Raw genomic sequence first — 19388 nt, forward strand, 5'->3', positions numbered from 1 at the left:
GGAAGGAAGGAAGGAAGGAAGAAAATGAGTATATGCCTGCACACCTAGAAATCCTCCTGACTTAAGAGCTTTAGAGCACTAGGTCACGTTACCCACTGTTAAGCTGGGATCCGTGCCCTGGAGGAATTCAGTCAGAAACACGTACCAAGAACCCAGAAGAGGTTTGCTCAGTATGGCCTGCCAAGGTTTTCATTCATAAAATGGGTATCACAGTGTCATGGAATGTCACTGTTTGGTACGCTGGTGCATTTCTAGCAAAGTGAAAGACAAATTGCAGAAAGGTAGCATGACCCTGAGAATGGTGTCCACAGGGACGTCCAGAGCAGGCCTGTGGCAATGGTCAACCCTGGTTATATCGTGTGTTAGAACCTTAAAAGTATTGGTGTCTGACTAGCCCACATCTTCAGAGGCAAAGCCTGTATGTACTTCTAAAGCCCTGTCTTAGTTCTAATGCCCAGCTGGGGCTGAACCACTTTTGGCCAACTGTTATTAATGAACTTGCTATCGAAAGGACTGTAATACACTTTTGTTATATTTCATCAGCATCTATCCATGTCTGTAGCATACTAAAGTAGATTCTAAACAAAATGTAAAACTTCAACTTTCTGTATCAGAAAGTATATTATACTTGGGAAGATATAATATAGCACCCATTTAAAAATAGCTATTCTAGCATATTTATAATATATTAAATTGTAATGTTCAATAATAATAGCAGATTCTTAGAGGTACTTAGGAAGTGCCAAGTACTCCTGAACATCTTCTGAGTGTTAATTCATTCAAGCATGGGAGAGTATGTTGTTTAATCATGAATTTAGATCAGGAAACTAAGGTATAAAATTTCAAATGACCCCCACCAAAGTTAAAAGTGCTAGAAATGGACAGAAAAGCAAGTTCAGGTGGACAGTAGCCACTCCAGGGTCAAAATACTTAAGAGTTCTGCTTCTTAGAAATATTTTTAAATAATTGATTATATATGAATATGTGTAAAAATAATTTTAAAAAGGATAAAGAAGTGACTGTGGACACCACAGAGTAAATTTTGACAGTAACAGATTGCTTTGTAGTGAGGCCTTGAAATAGCCAGCGCATCACTCTGAAAACTGCTTGTCTGGATTACTGTTCATTTAATCACGTGTGGCAGACAAGTGAAAACAGGACCTAAGTACTGCAGAACACGCGGAAGAGCCGAGAGGAGTGTTGGGATGCTTGTGCACACAGCACGCTGTCCGGACAGCTCACAGGAGTGTTAGGGATGTTTGTGCACACAGCACGCTGTTCGGACAACTCACAGGAGTGTTAAGAATGCTTGTGCACACAGCACGCTGTTTGGACAGTTCACAGGAGTGTTAAGGATGCATGTGCACACAGCACACCATTCTGGACAGCTCACAGGAGTGTTAGGGATGCGTGTGCACACAACACAGCACACCATTCTGGACAGCTCACAGGAGTGTTAAGGATGTGTGTGCACACAACATGCTGTTCGGACAGCTTGCAGAAGTACAGATGAGCCGGCCTTTTATATATATGAAAGGGTCGTACACAGCCAAGTATTTCAAGGATTATTTTAGGATTTTACAATGTGATTAGGTTCCTTTGTCTACTTCCACATGGGTGATTGTCAGCATACAAAAATAATTATAGTAATGTCACGTAACTTAGTAATAATTATATCATATATGGTCATAGGATTACTAGGTCAAGTGAAATTTTACTAATTACCAGCTAACCTGTTACCCCAGCAGGTGAGGAGTCGCAGAATCTGTGTGTAAGTCTCCTTTAGTGACATCTCATACTAGCTTTGGCTATTTTTAACTCAGAATGATAAATTATCTTACCATGTTAAAAAAAAAAAACAGATCTGAAAGACTGAAGTTTGTGAGAGCACTGACGTGGCCTTGTTCCCTTCCAGTGGACGAGTACATCGCCATCGCAAAGGAGAAGCACGGCTACAATGTCGAACAGGTATGGAGAGCAGTGTGTGTACACACGTGTGTGCCAGAGCATGTCCCCATGTGTGGGCCTGTAGGGGCCGGAAGTCATGTCGATCACTTCCGCCTTTTTTTTCTTTTCTTTTTATCCCGAAAGGCCCAGGCCGGCCGTCATCCTGCCGCAGCTGGGCTGCAGGTGTGTGCCGCTTCGTGCTCGGAATCCTTAGTAGAAGGGGTGGGCTGCTGCTAGAGAGATCAGCTCTGTGTAGGTGGGTCTCTGGGCGCTCACTCCACGGTGCAGCATTGGAAGTGTCTGGAATCGCATGCTTTTCTAGAGTTAAACAAATTAACCTTTCAAAGCTTTTTTGAAGCTTTTGGTGGCCTATTTTATTATTTTAGGTTTTTTTGTCTGTTTTTGTTTGTTTGATTGATTGATTTTGACACAGTGTCTTGCTGTACAACCTTGGCTGGCCTGGAGTTTGCAGTGTCCCTCCTGCCCCTGCCTCCCCAGTGCTGGGATTATAGCCAAGACGATTACCGATCCTGTTTGTTTGTATCTGTCTGTCTGTCTGTCTGTCTCTGTCTGTCTGCCTATGTCTTCCTGTCTTCCTGTCTGTCTGTCTCTGTCTGTCTGTCTGTCTGCCTGTCTGCCTAGGTCTTCCTGTCTGTCTGTCTGCCTGCCTGCCTGTCTGTCTGTCTGTCTCTATCTGCCTGTCTGCCTGTCTGTCTGTCTTCTGTCTCTGCCTGTCTGCCTGTCTGTCTGTCTATGTCTTCCTGGCTGTCCGAGAGCTCAGTCACAGACCAGCCTGTCCTCACACGCACAGAATCCTCCTGCCCCGCCTCCCGAGTGCTGGGATTAGAGGCGTGCCTTCTTTGTTAGTCTTGGAGAAGGTTAATCTTCCAAAATATGAGTAAATATTAGTTTGTTTTCATGTTTATGTTACGGTTTTATTATCAAAATAAAGAAATTTACGTTTAAACTCACCACTAAAAATTCTGTCTCTTTTTTAACAGAATGAGAACTCACTCATTAAATAGTACTAAAATACCATCTAGGAAAGGTAGGGCCTCACTACTTAAAATAGAGGGGACAGTATGCACTTTTAGAAATGACTTGCCAATAAAGTCACTGGAGTTATTTAGATGACTTTTAATAATTGTATGTATACATTATGGTAAAGCAAAAAAATACACTAAAATAAAATAAAATAAAAATAATATCTTATTAAATATGTGACAGAATAGTGAAACTGAGGCTGCTGGAGGGAAAGTGCCCTTCAGTCTTAGACTGTTTAGCACATGACATAATTCTAAAAGGTTAAAACTTATTATTCCTCTGCCAAATCCAACCGAATATTTCTGGTTCTTCTGTTAGAATTGATAATTTTATTCTGTTATTGATGGCAGTTACTTACTGGATAGCTTTCTTTTAGGCTGTTTTCCTACATATTGACAAAGTGATGAACTGTGCGCAAGTCTTGTTGCGAGCTTTGGAGTCTTTTCTTCCTTCTGCATCAAATAGGACATGCACAAACACTTGTTCTGAGGCCTCGACTTAAAATAAGTAATTAGCTTTGTGACCCTGTTAAAGGCCCCAAACTCAGTTTGTCTTAAGTTGAAGTCACAGACTCAATTTTAATCTGATTTGTGTTTAGCTCTTAAGAGTGGCGGAAGTAGGTCCATTAAGATTCGGGGGACGGTTTCTCTTCAAAGGCACTTGGCATGTTGTTCTGGCATAAACATGACATCGAGAAGTCCCTTGCGGACCTCCCAAACTTCACTCCCTTTCCGGACGAGTGGACGGTGGAGGACAAAGTCCTGTTTGAGCAAGCCTTTAGCTTTCATGGGAAGAGCTTCCACAGGATCCAACAAATGGTACGGTGATTTGGGTCTTACTCAAATTCTTGTTAGGATAATTATGATACTATTGAATACTGCCTACCTATTAATTATAAATGTTTTCCATTTTAATATTAAAATGTTTTTGAAATGGGTGTATTTGCATACAGCATTTCTACAGTCACCTGTACATATCAGGTATATGCTTTTACATTAAGGCATTGGTTTTTATCTGATCTCAAACAACTTATAGTTACTAAGTTTGATGGTTGTTTGGGGGGGGAAATAACAATTTAAGTTTATTTTTGAATGTTTATTTTTACCTCTAGGATTTTCTTTCATTTATATTTTTAATCTAATGTTTTGTGAGACTGCATGAGCACTGTATCTGCACACATCTCCCCTCAGCTCTCCCCGTGTCCCCCACCTCGTTTCCAAGGCCGACATATGTTGATTTCGGTCATATACCACAAGCTGTAAGCTAGAGAAAAGGAAGCAGATGCTGAGTTCTAGCATGGCCATGCCGGGGACCTCGGGGAACCTTCTCATCTAGTTAGTTTGTGACATCTCCCTTCCCCCCCAGGAAAAGACAGGACATTGGTTCAGCCGTGTCAGTGACATTGGTGCCGTGGAGTTCTGTGACTATTAACTGTGCTTTGTGGTTCTTGTCATTCATGACTCTCAGGCTCACTGTGGCCTGCTGCTCAGAAGTGGTTTTGGTTTCTTCAAGACAGGGTTCCTTTGTGTAACAGCCCTAGCTGTCCTGGCACTAGCTCTTGCAGACCAGGCTGGCCTCGAGATCACAGAGATCCACCTGTCTCTGCCTCCTGAGTGGTGGGATTAAAGGTGTGTACCACCACCACCTGGCCACTCAGAAGTCTAGGTTCTTGTCATTCATAAAGGTACCTATGACATAGTTTTCATTTATGCCTTGTTTATCAAGAATATGACATTGATGTTCATGTGTTGGTCAGAGTTTATGAATTAAACTTTTCAATAGTAACAGGACTTTTTTTTAAGCTTCCAGATAAGACAATTGCAAGTCTTGTAAAGTATTACTATTCTTGGAAAAAAACTCGCTCAAGGACAAGTTTGATGGATCGCCAGGCCCGCAAACTAGCCAACAGACACAATCAGGGTGACAGGTGGGTCGGATGCTTTACCTTGCTGGGCTGTTGGGGACTTTTCTCTGCGGGGTGTTTTCCATGAGACAGAAGCCTCTGGAGAGCTGAAGAGCCGGCTGGTCAGAGTCTTGGCTGTAAGGACTTGGCCACTGTACTGTTGGTTGCTCAGTGTGAATGAAAGACACCCTGGGGATGTTACTCAGTGGTAGAGCACTAGCATTTGTGAGGCCTGGATTCCATTCCCAGCCCCCCACACTCACACCCAAATATATTAAAGAACGTGTTCTGTGCAAAATGGTCATTGTTCATTTGCTGAAGTAACATTCCTGAGTAGCTGAAGTCCCCATTACTGTGACTGCGTTTTGTCTCTTTACACCACGTGCAGTCAGAGCTGGAGTTAGCAGTCAGGTCACACTGCACGTGTCCTCTCTCCAAATGGAACTTCTAAGTTTTCTTCCCACCGAGTCTCTTACTTTTTAGTTGATAATGCCCTAATGGATGACTGTTTCTTAGAGCTGTAGAAAGGCGGGGCACAGCTGTTCTCCCCAGTGGCAATCCCTAGGAACCTTTAGTAAAGTTACTAGAAGATCCCCTAATCTATTGTTTCTTTCAGTGATGATGATGTGGAAGAGACACACCCAATGGATGGGAACGACAGTGACTATGACCCGAAAAAAGAAGCCAAAAAAGAGGTGATGATCCCTAGAGGTCCTCGCACTGTACACTAGCCTGCTTAGAAAGACTGACTGCAGTAAGGGGTAAAGAGGCCAGAATCCAGTGTGGTGGCGCACACCTGTAGTACCAGCACTTGGGAGGCAGAAGCAGGTGGATCTTTGTGCATTGGGGCCAGCCTGATCTACTTAGAGAGTTCCAGGCCAGTGAGGACTACACGATGAGACCCTGTCTCAAAAATAAGACAAGAGCGGGGGTTGGGGAGCTGGCTGGTGGTTGAGAGCACTCACTGCCCCTTCAGGGGACTGGAGTTTGGTTCCTCGCACTCAGGTCTGGCCTGCGACTCCAGCTCCAGGAGAGCCAGCACCTCTCACTTCAGTGTGCAGACACACAAACACACGCAGACAAATAATCAAAAATAAATCTTTGGGGAAGCGAAGAAAGACTTTCTGTATATTGGTTTAGGAAGTAGATTTCAGTGGAGATTTCAAGTTTGGAAACTACTGAGCGGTTACATAGTGGTGTTGGGTTATCGCCTCTGGTCACAGATGAGCCGACTCTGCAGCAACTCTTAGTCTAATCCCTTAGAAGAAGATTAAACACACCTTTACATGGTAAGATTTGCTAGGTAAAATTTTAGGGTTTCTGGTTTTGTTACCCAATTTTTCTCAGCAGTGTTTTTTCCATGTTATAGCAAATTAGAAAGTAGTAGCAGGTATATGGAGAGCAGTGACCACTGAACGCTGGCTCAGTGAGAGGTGGAAGGACCCCATAGAAAAGTGCTCAGCTGCCCCGAGTGCTGGTGATAAGGAGACTTACAGTCATTAAGAAAAGGCTAAGTTGACGCACATGCTGTTTCATAAGGTAAGGAGTTGTATTTGTAAAATGTTCAGAGTGTGGACAGGCAGAAGCTGGCGAGGGGAGCAGTGAGCACAGCCCCGGAGTGGAGGGGCTGCACGGCTCTGTGTTCACCTGGGTCCGCATTTGTACAGTGTGTCATTTCCACCACGACTGTCTCTGTCAGGAGACCCCATGTCCCGATTAGTCCAGCCCTTCCCTTGAAGTTTCTGCATTAATGACATTTTAAAATCCTAAATGACCTTAACTTGATGTTTTCTAACTTTCCTAGTTTTTAGATTTTAATAATTTTCGAATGCCAGCTGTTTCAGATTTCTTAATCTCTTCATCACTCCTGTCCTCTTGACTTTGGCTTCCTTGAGCCATTGGCAGATTTAATCACGTGCGTGCGCAGGCGCGCACGGAGCTGCTTCTAAATATATGCATTTTGAGTACAGTGCTTGCAGAAGCCAAAAGAGGGCCTTGGATCTCCTGGACCTGGAGTCACAGGAAGTTGTGAACCACCCAGTGTCTGTGCTGATGACAGAGCTCGGGTCCCCAGCAAGGGCAGGGCGTGCTTTGAACCACTGAGTGGCTCTTAGCCCCACGATTCACTTTTGAAGTTGATTTCTTCCTGTTTTTCTAACTCTTTTCACTCTTCTTGCCGTAGCCTTCTTAGAACCAAAGTACTTGTTCAGGTGTCCGTCTGTCCGTCTGTCTGTCTAGTGCACTCATCCACACTTCCAGGTGTTCAGGCCAGAGTTTCCTTCCTTCCTCCCTCCCTCCCTCCCTCCCTTCCTCCCTTCCTTCCTTCCTTCCTTCCTTCCTTCCTTCCTTCCTTCCTTCCTTTTCCCTCTCCTCTTTCTTTTGAGGCACGATCTCTCACTGAGCTTTCCACCAGGATTCCTGTCTCTCTGCACCCCCAGTGCGGGGCTATGGCCGTGCCGCTGTGCCGAGCCTTCGTGTGCCTGGTCCTCATGCTACACTGTGAACTCTTTCCTTGCAGAGCCCATTCCCGTCCGATCTGTTTGCCTTTCCTGGCTTCCTTCTGTTGTGGCCTACTTTAGAGGAGTATATATCCATTCTTTTACTGTTACTGTGAGCTGGCTATTCCTGTATTTCTATTCTTGTGGACCCAGGAGACGCTGTCTCCTGTATTTAGGTTAGATTCTAGTGCTGCTGTTCCCAGACTTTCTAGCCAGTAGACGCCATGACTCCAAACCCTGCTGATCTGTGTAAAAACCCACAGTTTCAGCCACATCTTGTTTTGGTTTTGGTTTTAACTTATTCAAACTTAAATTTGGTGTTTTTTTAAACATATATGTTTATTGACTATTTAGGTCACCATTCTTTCTTGGTTCTGTCCTTTCTTTGCTTTTTCCTGAGGAATATCCTTTAGAAGCTCATACACATCTCTGAGACCTGAGATTAGAGTATGTTCCTGCTTCTGAGTGTGTGTAGGCACAACCATCCTATGCCTCCAAAATGTTTTATGTGAGGCTTCTCAGGCTACAAAGATCATAGACGTTTAGGGCCTAAACCTGTCTGAGGCAAGACTCTGATTGGGAGTTCTCAGGGAAGACTTTTCAAAGTTGTTTTTCTAACCAAGACTGGCACAGGCACGACCACTTCTAGACCACTTCTAACCCTCTCCTGTGGCAGAGTGAACCGGGGCGGAGCAAATGGGGGTGTCTTCCCTGCTTTCCACACTGATGGGTGCTCCTTCTAGCGTTCTGCCCTTGTTTCTCATGCCCTGCACGACCCCACTGCTGAGAAAGGGCCTCAAGTCACCGTCAGCTTTGATCCAAAGACTTTAGGAGGCGTCTCTCTGAATGTCAGATTTGCCTGAGTTGCTTTGAGTTTCCAGCAGTAAGGTGAATTACACTTGACTACACAGCTGTATGGATCCAACTCCACTTCCTGAAGAACAATCAGGAATGTATCAGTAAGATATGTATCAAGACTTAATGACTTCCTCTCAGAAGCACAGAATGGCACTGGTGTTTTCATTTTAGGACATTAAATATTAATGCTGCCTAGTAACTCATTCTCATCATCACCGGACAACTTTTTTAACTCTTCTGGGGCATGAACTGATCCCTAATGCTTGGGTTTAGAGTTTTACTGTCTACAAGCCACATGCACACATTTGACAATGTCCCTACATCAGAATCAAGGTCATCTTGTATCCATTCTAACCTCCAACCCCACACATTGTTCTGAAACTCCAAGTAAAATAAAACCTCTCTTTTTTTTTTTTTACCAGCTGCCTAATATACACATATATTTCCCTAAACTGTCTTTTGTTATTTTTGTAGACCCTTATATGTATAATTTATAGTCTGGGGCAAGGTTGTTGCCCTGCTCTTTATTGTATAAGCAAATGGGGAAATTTTATAGTATAACTTACTTTTTCAGTATTCATAGGCCTCAAGTTGTAGAAACTAAACATTTTATTGAATTAATCAAAAATATGTTTTGTTACTGGGTGGTGATGGCACACACCTTTAATCCCAGAACTTGGGGGGTAGAGGCAGGAGGATCTCTGTGAGTTTGAAGCCAGCCTGGTCTACTGAACGAGTTCCAGGACAGCCAGAGCTACACAGAGAAACTGTCTTGAAAAATCAAAAAATATGTATATGTTTTGTCATAGTGTCAGCGCACACCAGTGTGTGTGTCTTATTTGGACTTGTGAATAACAAAGCTTGTTGGGAGTATTTTGCAGTGCAGGAGATCTTCCTATTTGTAGGAGGTTGTTTACTCTGCATACATTTATGAAAACAAAGTCTCTGCTCTTCTACCTGCACTCCTCAGGGTAGCACTGAGCAGCCTCTCCAAACCAGCAAGGTTGGCCTCGGGAGGAGGGAGTACCAGAGTTTGCAGCACCGCCACCACTCCCAGCGATCCAAGTGCCGCCCACCCAAGGGCATGTATTTAACCCAGGAGGACGTGGTGGCTGTCTCCTGCAGTCCCAACGCAGCCAACACCATCCTCAGACAACTGGACATGGAGCTGATCTCTCTAAAGCGTCAGGTATTTTATAGAAGTCTTTTATGACTTTGTCCATTGGTGTATCTGTGTTTGTTTAGGTTGAACTCTAGAGTTTGCAAATGTTCTTTTCTAGAAGTTACAATGTTTGGTTTGGGGGGAGGGGTGGTAGTGTTTGTTTCAGGGTATGGGCTTGACTCCACAGCCTCAGCTGTCGAACTGTATTCCTGAGCCACATCCCTAGCTTGGTTTACTTTATGAAATCCCTCCGCTAGTGTAAATGCAAATCCCAGCATGACTGTCATCAGCACTGATTCTAAGCAAGTTCCATAGCTCACTCTCTAGCCTGCAGTTTTCCTGTACAATAAGGAACAATAGCCATAAAGGAACAATAGCCATACTGTTGCAAGTTGCTGTGGTGCCTGTAGCGCTGTGTGTAGGTTGTTTGGCACACTGTGTCTCCTTAGTGAGTCACCACCACCGCTGCTGTCCTCACTGTGGGCTGAAGTAGTAACACTGTTTTTAAAATGTCCACATGGCTTTTTAATGCTAAGACCCTGGTATGTAAGCACTGAGGATTACCCATAAGACCGATTTCTGCTATTGATAGCAAAGAGTGTTACCGCAATGAGTGGTTACAGTTCGGAGCCGAGCCGGGAGTCAGTCCACCTAAGCAGACCGCAGCCTGTCTTCCCCTAGGCAGCTGTCCTGTCATCTGGACAGGAGTTAGCATACAGGGCTGGAACCAAGATCATGGATGACGGGAACTGAAAGCAGTGGCTGACATAGTGAGCTGTCCACACGGCTTATAGGCATCTGGCCTTTCTTATCCACTTTATCTGTTTCTTACTTGGTTTTGTCATGAAAGATTCCCGTCTTCCAAACTATAGCTCTTCTCCATGGAAATGTTCAGATCGATAGTTCTCAGCCTTCCTAGTGCCATGACCCTTTAATACGCTATTTATGCTGTGGTGACCCCCAACTGTAAAATTATTTTGTTGCTACTTCATAACTGTAATTTTGCTACTGTTATTAACCACAGTGTAATTTATCTGTGCTTTCTGAAAGTCTCAGGCAACCTCTTGAAAGATCTTTTCAACTCCCAAAGGGGTCATGATCAACAGGTTGAAAACCCTTGTTCTAGCTAATTTTCCTGTAATCTTTTGCGATTACAGGAGGGAGGAGGCCCATTGTTTCCATTTGCAATTTGACTTCTGCTTTTAGGGCATTTCCTCATAATTAGCTCTTTTTCCTTTATTTTTATTTTATTTGTTTTCTTATTTATTTGTGTTTGTGCATGCCCATATGTACAGCACCCTCGTGAAGGCCAGGGAACAACCTGCGAAAGTCCGTTTTCTCCTTACATCTTCATAACTAAGATCATCAGCCTTAGTGGCTCAAGCGCTTAGCTGTGAGCCATTTACCGGCAAGCTTCTCTCCGTGGTTATTCATTTGATAGGTGACACAGTGAAGTTTATATCAGCAGCACTTCATCGTGCACTGACGAGTGGCTGTCTCCACACTTGTATTTCCCATCTGTGAGCATCGCCGCACACAGGCACTTCCTCAACTGACGTCATCCAAGATCCCTTTTGTTTCCACAGTCATCTTGATGAAAAGGGCCTCAGTTTTGTTTCCAAGCTTCTCTAGTTTTTGGGTTTTGTTCTTGTTCTTGTTGTTTGTTTGTTTGTTTTACGTTGTCATTCTGCATAACTCTGACTGTCATAACTCTGCAGACCAGGCTGGTCTCAGACTCTCAGAGATCTGCCTGCCTCTGCCTCAAGTACTGGGATTAAAGGTGTGCGAGGAGAGGTTTCTTAATTGTGTAATTAATATTTCTGACTTGTGTTGTATCCGTCTAGACTCTCATCTCTGTCTTCTGCATTACTATTAAACATACCTTTCTGAAAGGCAAGTGTGATCATGTTTTCTTGACTAAAAGTCTTCAATTTCATTCAGTCTTTAGGCAAAATTGAGATTCTTTGGTGTACTACATGGTTCTTTGGCTCTTTGCCCTGGTCCAACATCCTTCCTTTTCTCCTAATTGCTATTTGCCTGGAGTTCATTCTGTCCCCCCAACCTTAGCTGCTGGCTGAATGCTTTAAAACTTGGTTTAGGTTCTGTCTCCTCCGGAACATTCCTCCCTGCCGCCCACCAAACACCTCCTTTATTGTCTTACTCTCCCTCCCTCTCTTTCCCTCTGTGCGGCTTTCTAACGCAGCCAGCTAATCACTCTCAACCATCTGTTGACTTATTCCAGACACTCTGGCTGAAAAAAAGTGAGGCATAACCTAATGCTATCTGACTGCCCACACTGGTGCGAACCAGACCAGTCGGGGAGCAACAAGCAGACAGCGCTCACATGCAGGCCTCTGACTGGAGACCGGCTGTTGCTCAAAGAGCGGGAGTTTGCACTTGGCTTACATTCAGATCGTACCTCTTACACGATTGCGCTGAAAGGTTCTTCACCTCCGCATGCCTTATGTTTTTATCTTCAGTGAATGGCTCCAATGGAAGCAGAGAACACATGTTTCTTCCAATACTTTGATAGACTGGGGAACAGTTTGAGCATAGGATGAATTTTGTGTTGGCCAATATATATTTTTTCTGTCTGTGAAAAGCTCCCCCTGATTGGCTGACCACTGTCATAACCTCCATTGTGTGGAGCCATTATCAGTTCCCTGTGTGCTGGAAACCACGCACACCTGTCAAATGTGGGGAGAGTTACAGGTGTCCATCCTCCTGCCACAGACTAACTCAGAAGCTGCAGTCAGTCTGACACCCATCTTCAAACCAGCCTGGACTTCCTTATAGGGTCAGGTGCCATCTCTACTGTAGCATTTATACATTTCCTAACCATCTAGAGTATATAAAACCCCCATTTTTGCTGGCTTCCTGCCTTTTCATGTTTCTCATTAAAGGTTTTGAATGTTGTGCCCAATAAGTTTTTTTTAATTGAAGATTTTGCATAATATAGTAACTTTTGAGAACATGTATATTGTATTATAACAGAACTAATTGTATTTACCACACAGAATGATTGTGAGAATTGGAAGATTTTTAACATATCAAGAATGATGTTTTATACCTAGCAAATATTAGGCATTATCATCATTATTATTATAGGAACATTTACCATTTGTCAACATTATAGTAATGAGAAATGGTGATAGTTTAATCTGTGTGTATGCCAGCTGCCTTTGGTTATAAAGACTGTGATATGCTCTGTGGATACTTAAAGAATGACAGAGCTAGCAAGGCAGTGATGGAGCACACCTTTAATCCCAGCACTTGGGAGGCAGAGACAGGCAGATCTCTGAGTTCAAGGCCAGCCTGGTCTGCGTAGCAAGTTCCAGGACAGCCAGGGCTACACAGAGAAACCCTGTCTCGAAAATAAACTAGAAACAAACAAAAAGAATGATAGGACTTTTCATTTGAATCATATTTGGATTTTTTAAATAAACTTTTTTAAAAGAAAAAAAAGTTTGTCATTAAGTTCGTCAAAAGCTTGCTTAAGATGAGAGGAAGGTGCTTGCCTACCAGGAGTGGAGCCCTGGTTCCACTCAGCACTGCTCCTCCATGAAATGTGTGCGTGCATGCCTGTGCGTGTGTGCATGTGTGTGTGTGTGCATGCGTGTTATTGTCTGTCAGTCTGTCAGGCGTGTGCTACTTGGATGGCAGCATGACGCGCTTCGCTGTGATAATCATGTCTGTTCTTCTGAACTGAAACCTAGGATGGTTTTGATATATGTTTGATATATGTTTGATATATGCTCTGTTCTCGTAAAAATGTACCAAGTACATGGTCTGACTCAAACTTTGTTGTTTTGTGAAGGTTCAGAATGCTAAGCAAGTAAACAGTGCACTTAAGCAGAAAATGGAAGGCGGAATTGAAGAGTTCAAACCTCCCGAGGTAGGATGCTGAAGGCCCCTGTGGTTGAGCCCCTTGTTCTTTTGAGTTCCCCGTGCTCAGGTTCTACTCTGTCCTTTCTGAAGTTTTCACAATATGGACAATTTATCGTGCTGAATTTTTCATTCACGTAGTTATCTTTTGAGTCTTGACTGATCTTTTTATTTTAAATTAGCTCACTTCCCCTGCCCTCAGCAAGTACTCTGAAAACATTCATTGAGAGTGAGCCCATGAGGCTGGAGGGTCTGTGGGAAGGCTGGCACACGTCTGGGGCCCATTCCTGCCATGTGACTTGGGACCAAAAATAAATCTCAAGGGATTTTTCTTAAACAAAATCTTACTTTAAAACACTTGTTTGGTGCTCATATTTCAATGAGGATTTTACTGTGCATATTTTTATAGACTCTGCCTGAAAATACAAATCTCATAGATAAAGATGGCACCCGTTTTCCAGTCTTATTTGTGTTTTGCTTCTTTGTTCTTGGTAAAAATTGTAGAATTTAAATGCCCATAAAATCCAATGAAATCTTCTTACAAAAGTTTCAGCTGTAAAATCTTTGGTTTTTTTTAAAGACTTCCCAAGTTATGATTCATATTCTGAATTGGTCTTTCTATGTATATGGTGACCAAATAGCTGTACGTGTTCCTGTAGGTCCTTTCTGTGTCTCCTACGTCTGACTGAAATATCTGCAGATAAGATGGGGAGTTGGGAGGGGCAGTAGGATAGAGTGCTCCCCACATCAGGGTTAGGTTATGGGAAACAAGGAAAAATGCATAGGTTGGGATCTCATTTCAAGCCCCGTAGTAAACTAAATACACTCCAGTGGCATTGGATTAAGGGGGGTATAGCACAAAATATTTTATTTTCCTGTATTATTGCAAGAGGAAACTTTAAAATTTGAATTGGTTATTTTAATTTATTTAATCATATATAAATATATAATTAAATATATATAAATCCAAATTTCATGTGCTAATAGTTTCATAGCTTAGAAATTGTATGAGTACAGCAGGTATAAAGCACAGGGCAGGGTCCAGGTGTGGCGGCACACACCTAAATGTCAGCATTCAGGAGGCAGAGACCAGAGGAACAGCCAGCACTTCATAGAGCGATCCTGTCTCAAAAAACAAAACAAACTTGTTGGGGTGGGGCCGGGGGTGAAAGGGTGCTGACTTGGGTGGCTCAGGGAGTAAGGGCACTCGCTGCCGATGCTGACAGCTTTAGTTAGAACCCGAGAAATGCATGGAGGAATCAGAACTGGTCCTGAAAGTTGTCTGTCACTTCCACACATGCACCAAGACACATGCGTGCTCCACACACTGCATGGATAAGTGAATAAATGCCATATATGTAAAAGCAAAACTATGAAACTACTCATAAGAACTTTTATGCAATGGTTTAAAGATTAGAGGCTGGAGAGATGGACGGCTCAGTAGTTTAGCCAGGTTCAGTTCCCTGTATGATGACTTAGAACCATCTGTAGGTCGTGGTCCAGGGGGTCCGATGCCATCCTCTGGCCTCCGCAGGCATTGGGCATGCACAAGTTACACAGACATATATGCAGGCAAAACACCCACACAACATTTAAAAACAAAAATAAATATTTAAGAATTTGAATAAAATAGAGAACTTCTAGATGTTCTACTAAAATTTCCAAGGGGTGTGGGGAAAGGCTGAATAACTTATAATCAACATTTTTCTCTCACAAGAAAACAAGCCCAGATAATTGTACATAAAAAATACCAAATCTCAAGAAAAAATTAATTCTGACCTTCAATTTTCCATAGTATTACAGGCTAGTTTCAGTCATCACCATGGCATGAGATAGGAAAGTGCCGTAAGCAGCTGTCTTGACTGTGGGCTCCCTCTTTGGTCTTTAGCTGCGCAACTGAATGTGAGGAGCCCGGCGCCTCAGAGGGGCTGCCCCTTCCTGGAGATGACCCCGTGGTGGACAGTAGCGTCTCCTGTGGCTAGCCTAGGGTTGTCAACCTGACTGGCCGGTGTGCAAGTGTCACAGAATAGCAGAGCTGTCCGGTAGATGCTCACGTCTAGTCAGCTACTGGGATAGAGGTTATCAAGCACTTATTATATCTTTTGAATTAAGAACAATGAGCAAAATGAAATCACCAAAATCTTTACCATTGTATATGGGTTCACCAAAGCCTGGGTGCACTTGGCTGATTTAATGATCTCGTCTGACTTGAGGTACGCAGAGCACTATCATCCAGAAAATCTCCACAGCACACTTGTGTTTCTCATATTCTTGTTGCTTTCAGGACCGGGCAACTTCTGAAACACTGGTTAGATCTCATGAATGACACTGGAAGGCAGTCCTTTCCTCCTTGGGTTAGACTTCACCTTATCAAAACTGTTAATAAGTGGAGTGATTATGCCTTAGATGCAGTGCTCATCGTTATTGAGGAGCTTTACTTATTAATTTGGTTTTGAGTTTTGATTTTATCTAGAATAAAATTTGATGAAGAAAGTACGTTCACTTCTACAACTATGTATTAATGCCCTGTTCATGTAAGGCAGTATTTAGGTATGGTGGGGCATGCAGGAGTAGGGGAGAATAGGACATAAGGCAATTGTTCCCTGCCTGCTTAAAAAATATTTGTAATCTAGATATTATCTGATAAACTGATAAAGTGTAGACTTAGAAGCAGCTGGGCATTACTTATCCTGGGGGCCCCTCAGGACAGACACTCTAGTGCACACACACAGAGTTCAGCGGGGTTGGGAGGAGAGCGTAACGGTGGAGGGTAGCAGGTGAGCTGATGCTGAGATTCAGTGGAAGTAAAAGACGTCTTTTCTCAAGAATCTTTTCTGCCTAGAAAGGCGATCTTAGATGCAGAGAAGAATGAACACCTGGTGTGGGTTACAAGCCTTTGTGAAGCTAGAAGAATTATGCCTTTGAATTAGGTGCGAGGGGAGGACCCTGCAGCTTCTTTAATGTAAAGAGTGGGTGACAATATGACATCATCCTAGGAAAGCTGCTTTGGAGTGTCCAGGCAAGAAGATAAACTGCAGTAGGCAAGCAGGCTTGCTGCAAGGACGTTCAGCATGGCGCTGTGCAGTCAGAAGTGAATCCAGCAGGGTAGCAGAGGAATGAGAACAGGAGACATCGCCATTCCAAAGCTAGACATCCACATGTGTTGGCATGGAGGAGCTGTGTGTGGTTCATGACTGTGTGGACAGGTGGAGGCATGAAATTCGGGGGTCAGGGAAGGGAGAAGAGCCATACTGGAAGGGACACTGGGGTCCCATCCCGTGTGTTTGCTCCCAGCCTTTATGACGGGCACTCACGCTTCCAGCCTTGAGTAGGAGGTTTAACTTTCCCAGCTCTTCCGAGATCATGGGAACGCGCCACTGACAGAATGGAGACGCGAAGGCGTCCGGTCGGCCTGCAGTGAGGCTGTCAGTGTTGCCAGCAATAGTCTTCTGGTTTGTTTAGCTACTGTTAAAGCAGGCATTCCACATTAAGGTCTGCTGTGACAACCAGAGTCTAGTTTTCATTCACAAGTCATACTCTAGTTATCCTTTCTTCAAATTACAGTTTCTGGGGTTGATAACTTGAAGGACTCTCTCACGTTTAAAATGCCTTGTCCTGTTTCTCTTCAGTCTGCCCTGCTTCCCTGTCTCCATTTGTCAGACATTTGATCCCACCCAGCGCTGGCATCTCCCTCCTGCAGCCTCCCACCCAGAGGCACCACTCCAATGGGAAGCTGTGTGAGATGGTCAGCCCTCCTTTTCCTTCTCCTTGACCACCGAGACACCGCGTTCTCTTGTTACTACTGTCTCCCCTCAGCAGTAGTTTCTACACACGTGCATACAGGCATGATCTAAGTTCTGTTTTTCTCCTGGAGAAGTATAATCTCATCCCTTCACAGCATCAAAGTTACATCATAAATACATTAGAATTTCATTCAAACAGTTGAGAAGTGGAGGGGCAGCAGGCAGGCATGGCAGCAGCTCCAGCAGCTCCAGCAGCTCCAGCAGCTCCTTGGACGGCATTACCTGATCTACACCCAGGGAGCACGTCATGGCCTGGAAACTGAGTCCCGTTCCTCCAGTCACTTTCTAGTGTACCCCTTTGGAGTGCAAGCGGTTCCTAGTGTTTAAGGATGCTGATGTCTTTCTGCCACACTCGTCCACAGCAGTTTAACAGCCATATTTGGGTTCAGCTAAAAAAAAAAAAAAAAAAAAAAAAAAAAAAAAAAACAAAAAAACAGTGCTCTGCCCCAGGGCTGGCAAATGTGTGAGGACAGTGTGTGTCCTCAGCTGCCTTTGGGAGAACACTCAGGAGTCCTTTTGGATGGGACATACATTACTTTTTTAAAAGAAAGCTTGTAGCCTTGTTTAAGAACTTCATTTACATTCAAGTAATATATGAATGACTTCATTGTTATAAAATCTTCTCAAACCTTCAAAAATGGGTTGGATACATGAAGACTGTGTTTTTGTCCGTGCAGAACCTGAGTTCCACCTGAGCCCCAGTGCCTCGTTTTCAGTGTGTCCCCAATGACACTCACCTTTCCCATCTCCCATGAGCACCTCTCAGCTACACCTTCTGCTGGCTCCCCAGGCTTAAGAGTCTTGTCCTGGTGTAAGTCACGCCCCCACTGCACATGCCCTCCTCCCTGCAGCCAGCACAGCTATTGCTTGTCAGGCTTAGGACTCTGCACGTGGCCCCTGCCTTTCAGGCATGCCTAAAGTCTACATAAAAGGCATTTTATAGTCCGTATTTCTGTTTCATTTTTGCTCCCCTTTCCCTTGGGCTTGAGCAGATGTCACAGTCGCCGGTCAGTTTTCGCTGACCCGGGCACTGTCTCCCATCATCCTCAGAGCAGTTTATGAAGCAAGCGTCACTTCTTGTGCAGGAGAATTCACCCGCCAGCAGCCAGGCGCTCGCTCCCGCATTAACCACTCAGCACTGTGCATGTCCATCACCGTGGCTGATAAAATGCAAATGCAGTGCAGACCAAACAGACCCTGGACTTGGCCCAGATGAAAACTGGTGACATCTGTGCAGGAGAGCGGCCCCACCACCTGTAAGACTGTTGACCCATAACTCCCTCAGAAGCAACCGTTGAACAGAATGGCAGCCAAGACTTCAAAAGGAATGATTTGATCAAGAAAGAGTTAAAAGCTTGAGAAAAATATTGAAGCCTTCAAAGAACAAAGCCCCATGTTATGATCATGCAATTTTCAAAACCAAAGGATCATAGCGTTCCATTCTGTAGTCAGAAGCCTGTGGCCACGTCATGAATGACGTCATGAATGGCCTCAGGACGAGCCGGCCCTCAAGGGAGCTCTTCTGGCAAAGGAGCTACACAGGCCTAGAGACCTGAGTTCGATCCCTGAAACCCACGTAAAGGTGGAAAGAGAGAGCAAACTCTGTAAAGTTGTTCTCAGACCTCCACATATCCACATGTGTGCACGGCATAGACATGCACCATACACATGACAATAGTAAATAAAAGCTTTGTTTTATGAGAAGAATGAGCCAGTTTATAACGTTTTTGTTCTCTAGGTCAGATTAAGTTGCAGTAGGCCCTTTTCTTTCTCACCACCCCTCTGAAATGTCCGGATCCATTTTAAACGGTTCCAGTACCAATTTGCAGGAGTTGGCAGTGAGCTCCTCTGGCTTCCACCTGACGGCTTCGGAGCTCACACGCCAGCTCAGCTTCTGCCCCTCCTCCACGCTGCTCTCTTTCTGTGAACTGCTTGGGTGTCCGGGTTGGTTTTATTGATTCCTTTTCCCTGACTGGAGAGTGCTGGGGTCTATGCCCTATTTCACTGGAGACAGAGGTCTCACTAAGTTGTATAGGCTGTCCTTGAACACTGTAGCCATCCTGGTCTAGAACTTGAGATCCTCCTGCCTCAGCCTCCCAAGCAGCTGGAATTACAGTCCTGCAACCTCAGGCCCTGCTGGTCAACTCTGTGTGCCTCAGAAACTGTGCTTCTCTGCCTCAGGGTCCTTGCAGCTTACCGGCTAGTTGCTGCCTGGGCTGTGTGCTGTGCCCTTTTATCTCTCCTGAAATTCTCTCTTTCTGTTTTTCGGTTTTTTTTTCCTTCCTTGC

General features: G+C 44.2%; 1 protein-coding gene across 12 annotated transcripts in view; it reads left to right on the plus strand.

The window, feature by feature from the left end:
• Rcor3 (REST corepressor 3) overlaps positions 1 to 19388 on the plus strand; it is a 38997-nt gene that overhangs the window by 8943 nt on the left and 10666 nt on the right. For 11 of the 12 annotated variants that reach the window (XR_005287752.1, XR_005287751.1, XR_005287753.1 and 8 more), the window contains 6 exons: positions 1916 to 1968; positions 3648 to 3809; positions 4794 to 4918; positions 5511 to 5589; positions 9221 to 9439; positions 13230 to 13307. Coding sequence is in view for 9 of the 12 variants with exons in the window: in XM_038350181.2 (XP_038206109.1) it covers positions 1916 to 1968; positions 3648 to 3809; positions 4794 to 4918; positions 5511 to 5589; positions 9221 to 9439; positions 13230 to 13307 (716 nt within the window). In the remaining 3 variants the exon portion in view is untranslated. Of the gene's footprint in view, positions 1 to 1915; positions 1969 to 3647; positions 3810 to 4793; positions 4919 to 5510; positions 5590 to 9220; positions 9440 to 13229; positions 13308 to 18185; positions 19339 to 19388 lie in introns of those variants that run through there. The other variant, XM_038350187.1, reaches the window with a different exon arrangement.

This window comes from Arvicola amphibius, chromosome 12, assembly GCF_903992535.2.
Source record: "Arvicola amphibius chromosome 12, mArvAmp1.2, whole genome shotgun sequence".
NCBI lineage: Eukaryota > Metazoa > Chordata > Mammalia > Rodentia > Cricetidae > Arvicola > Arvicola amphibius.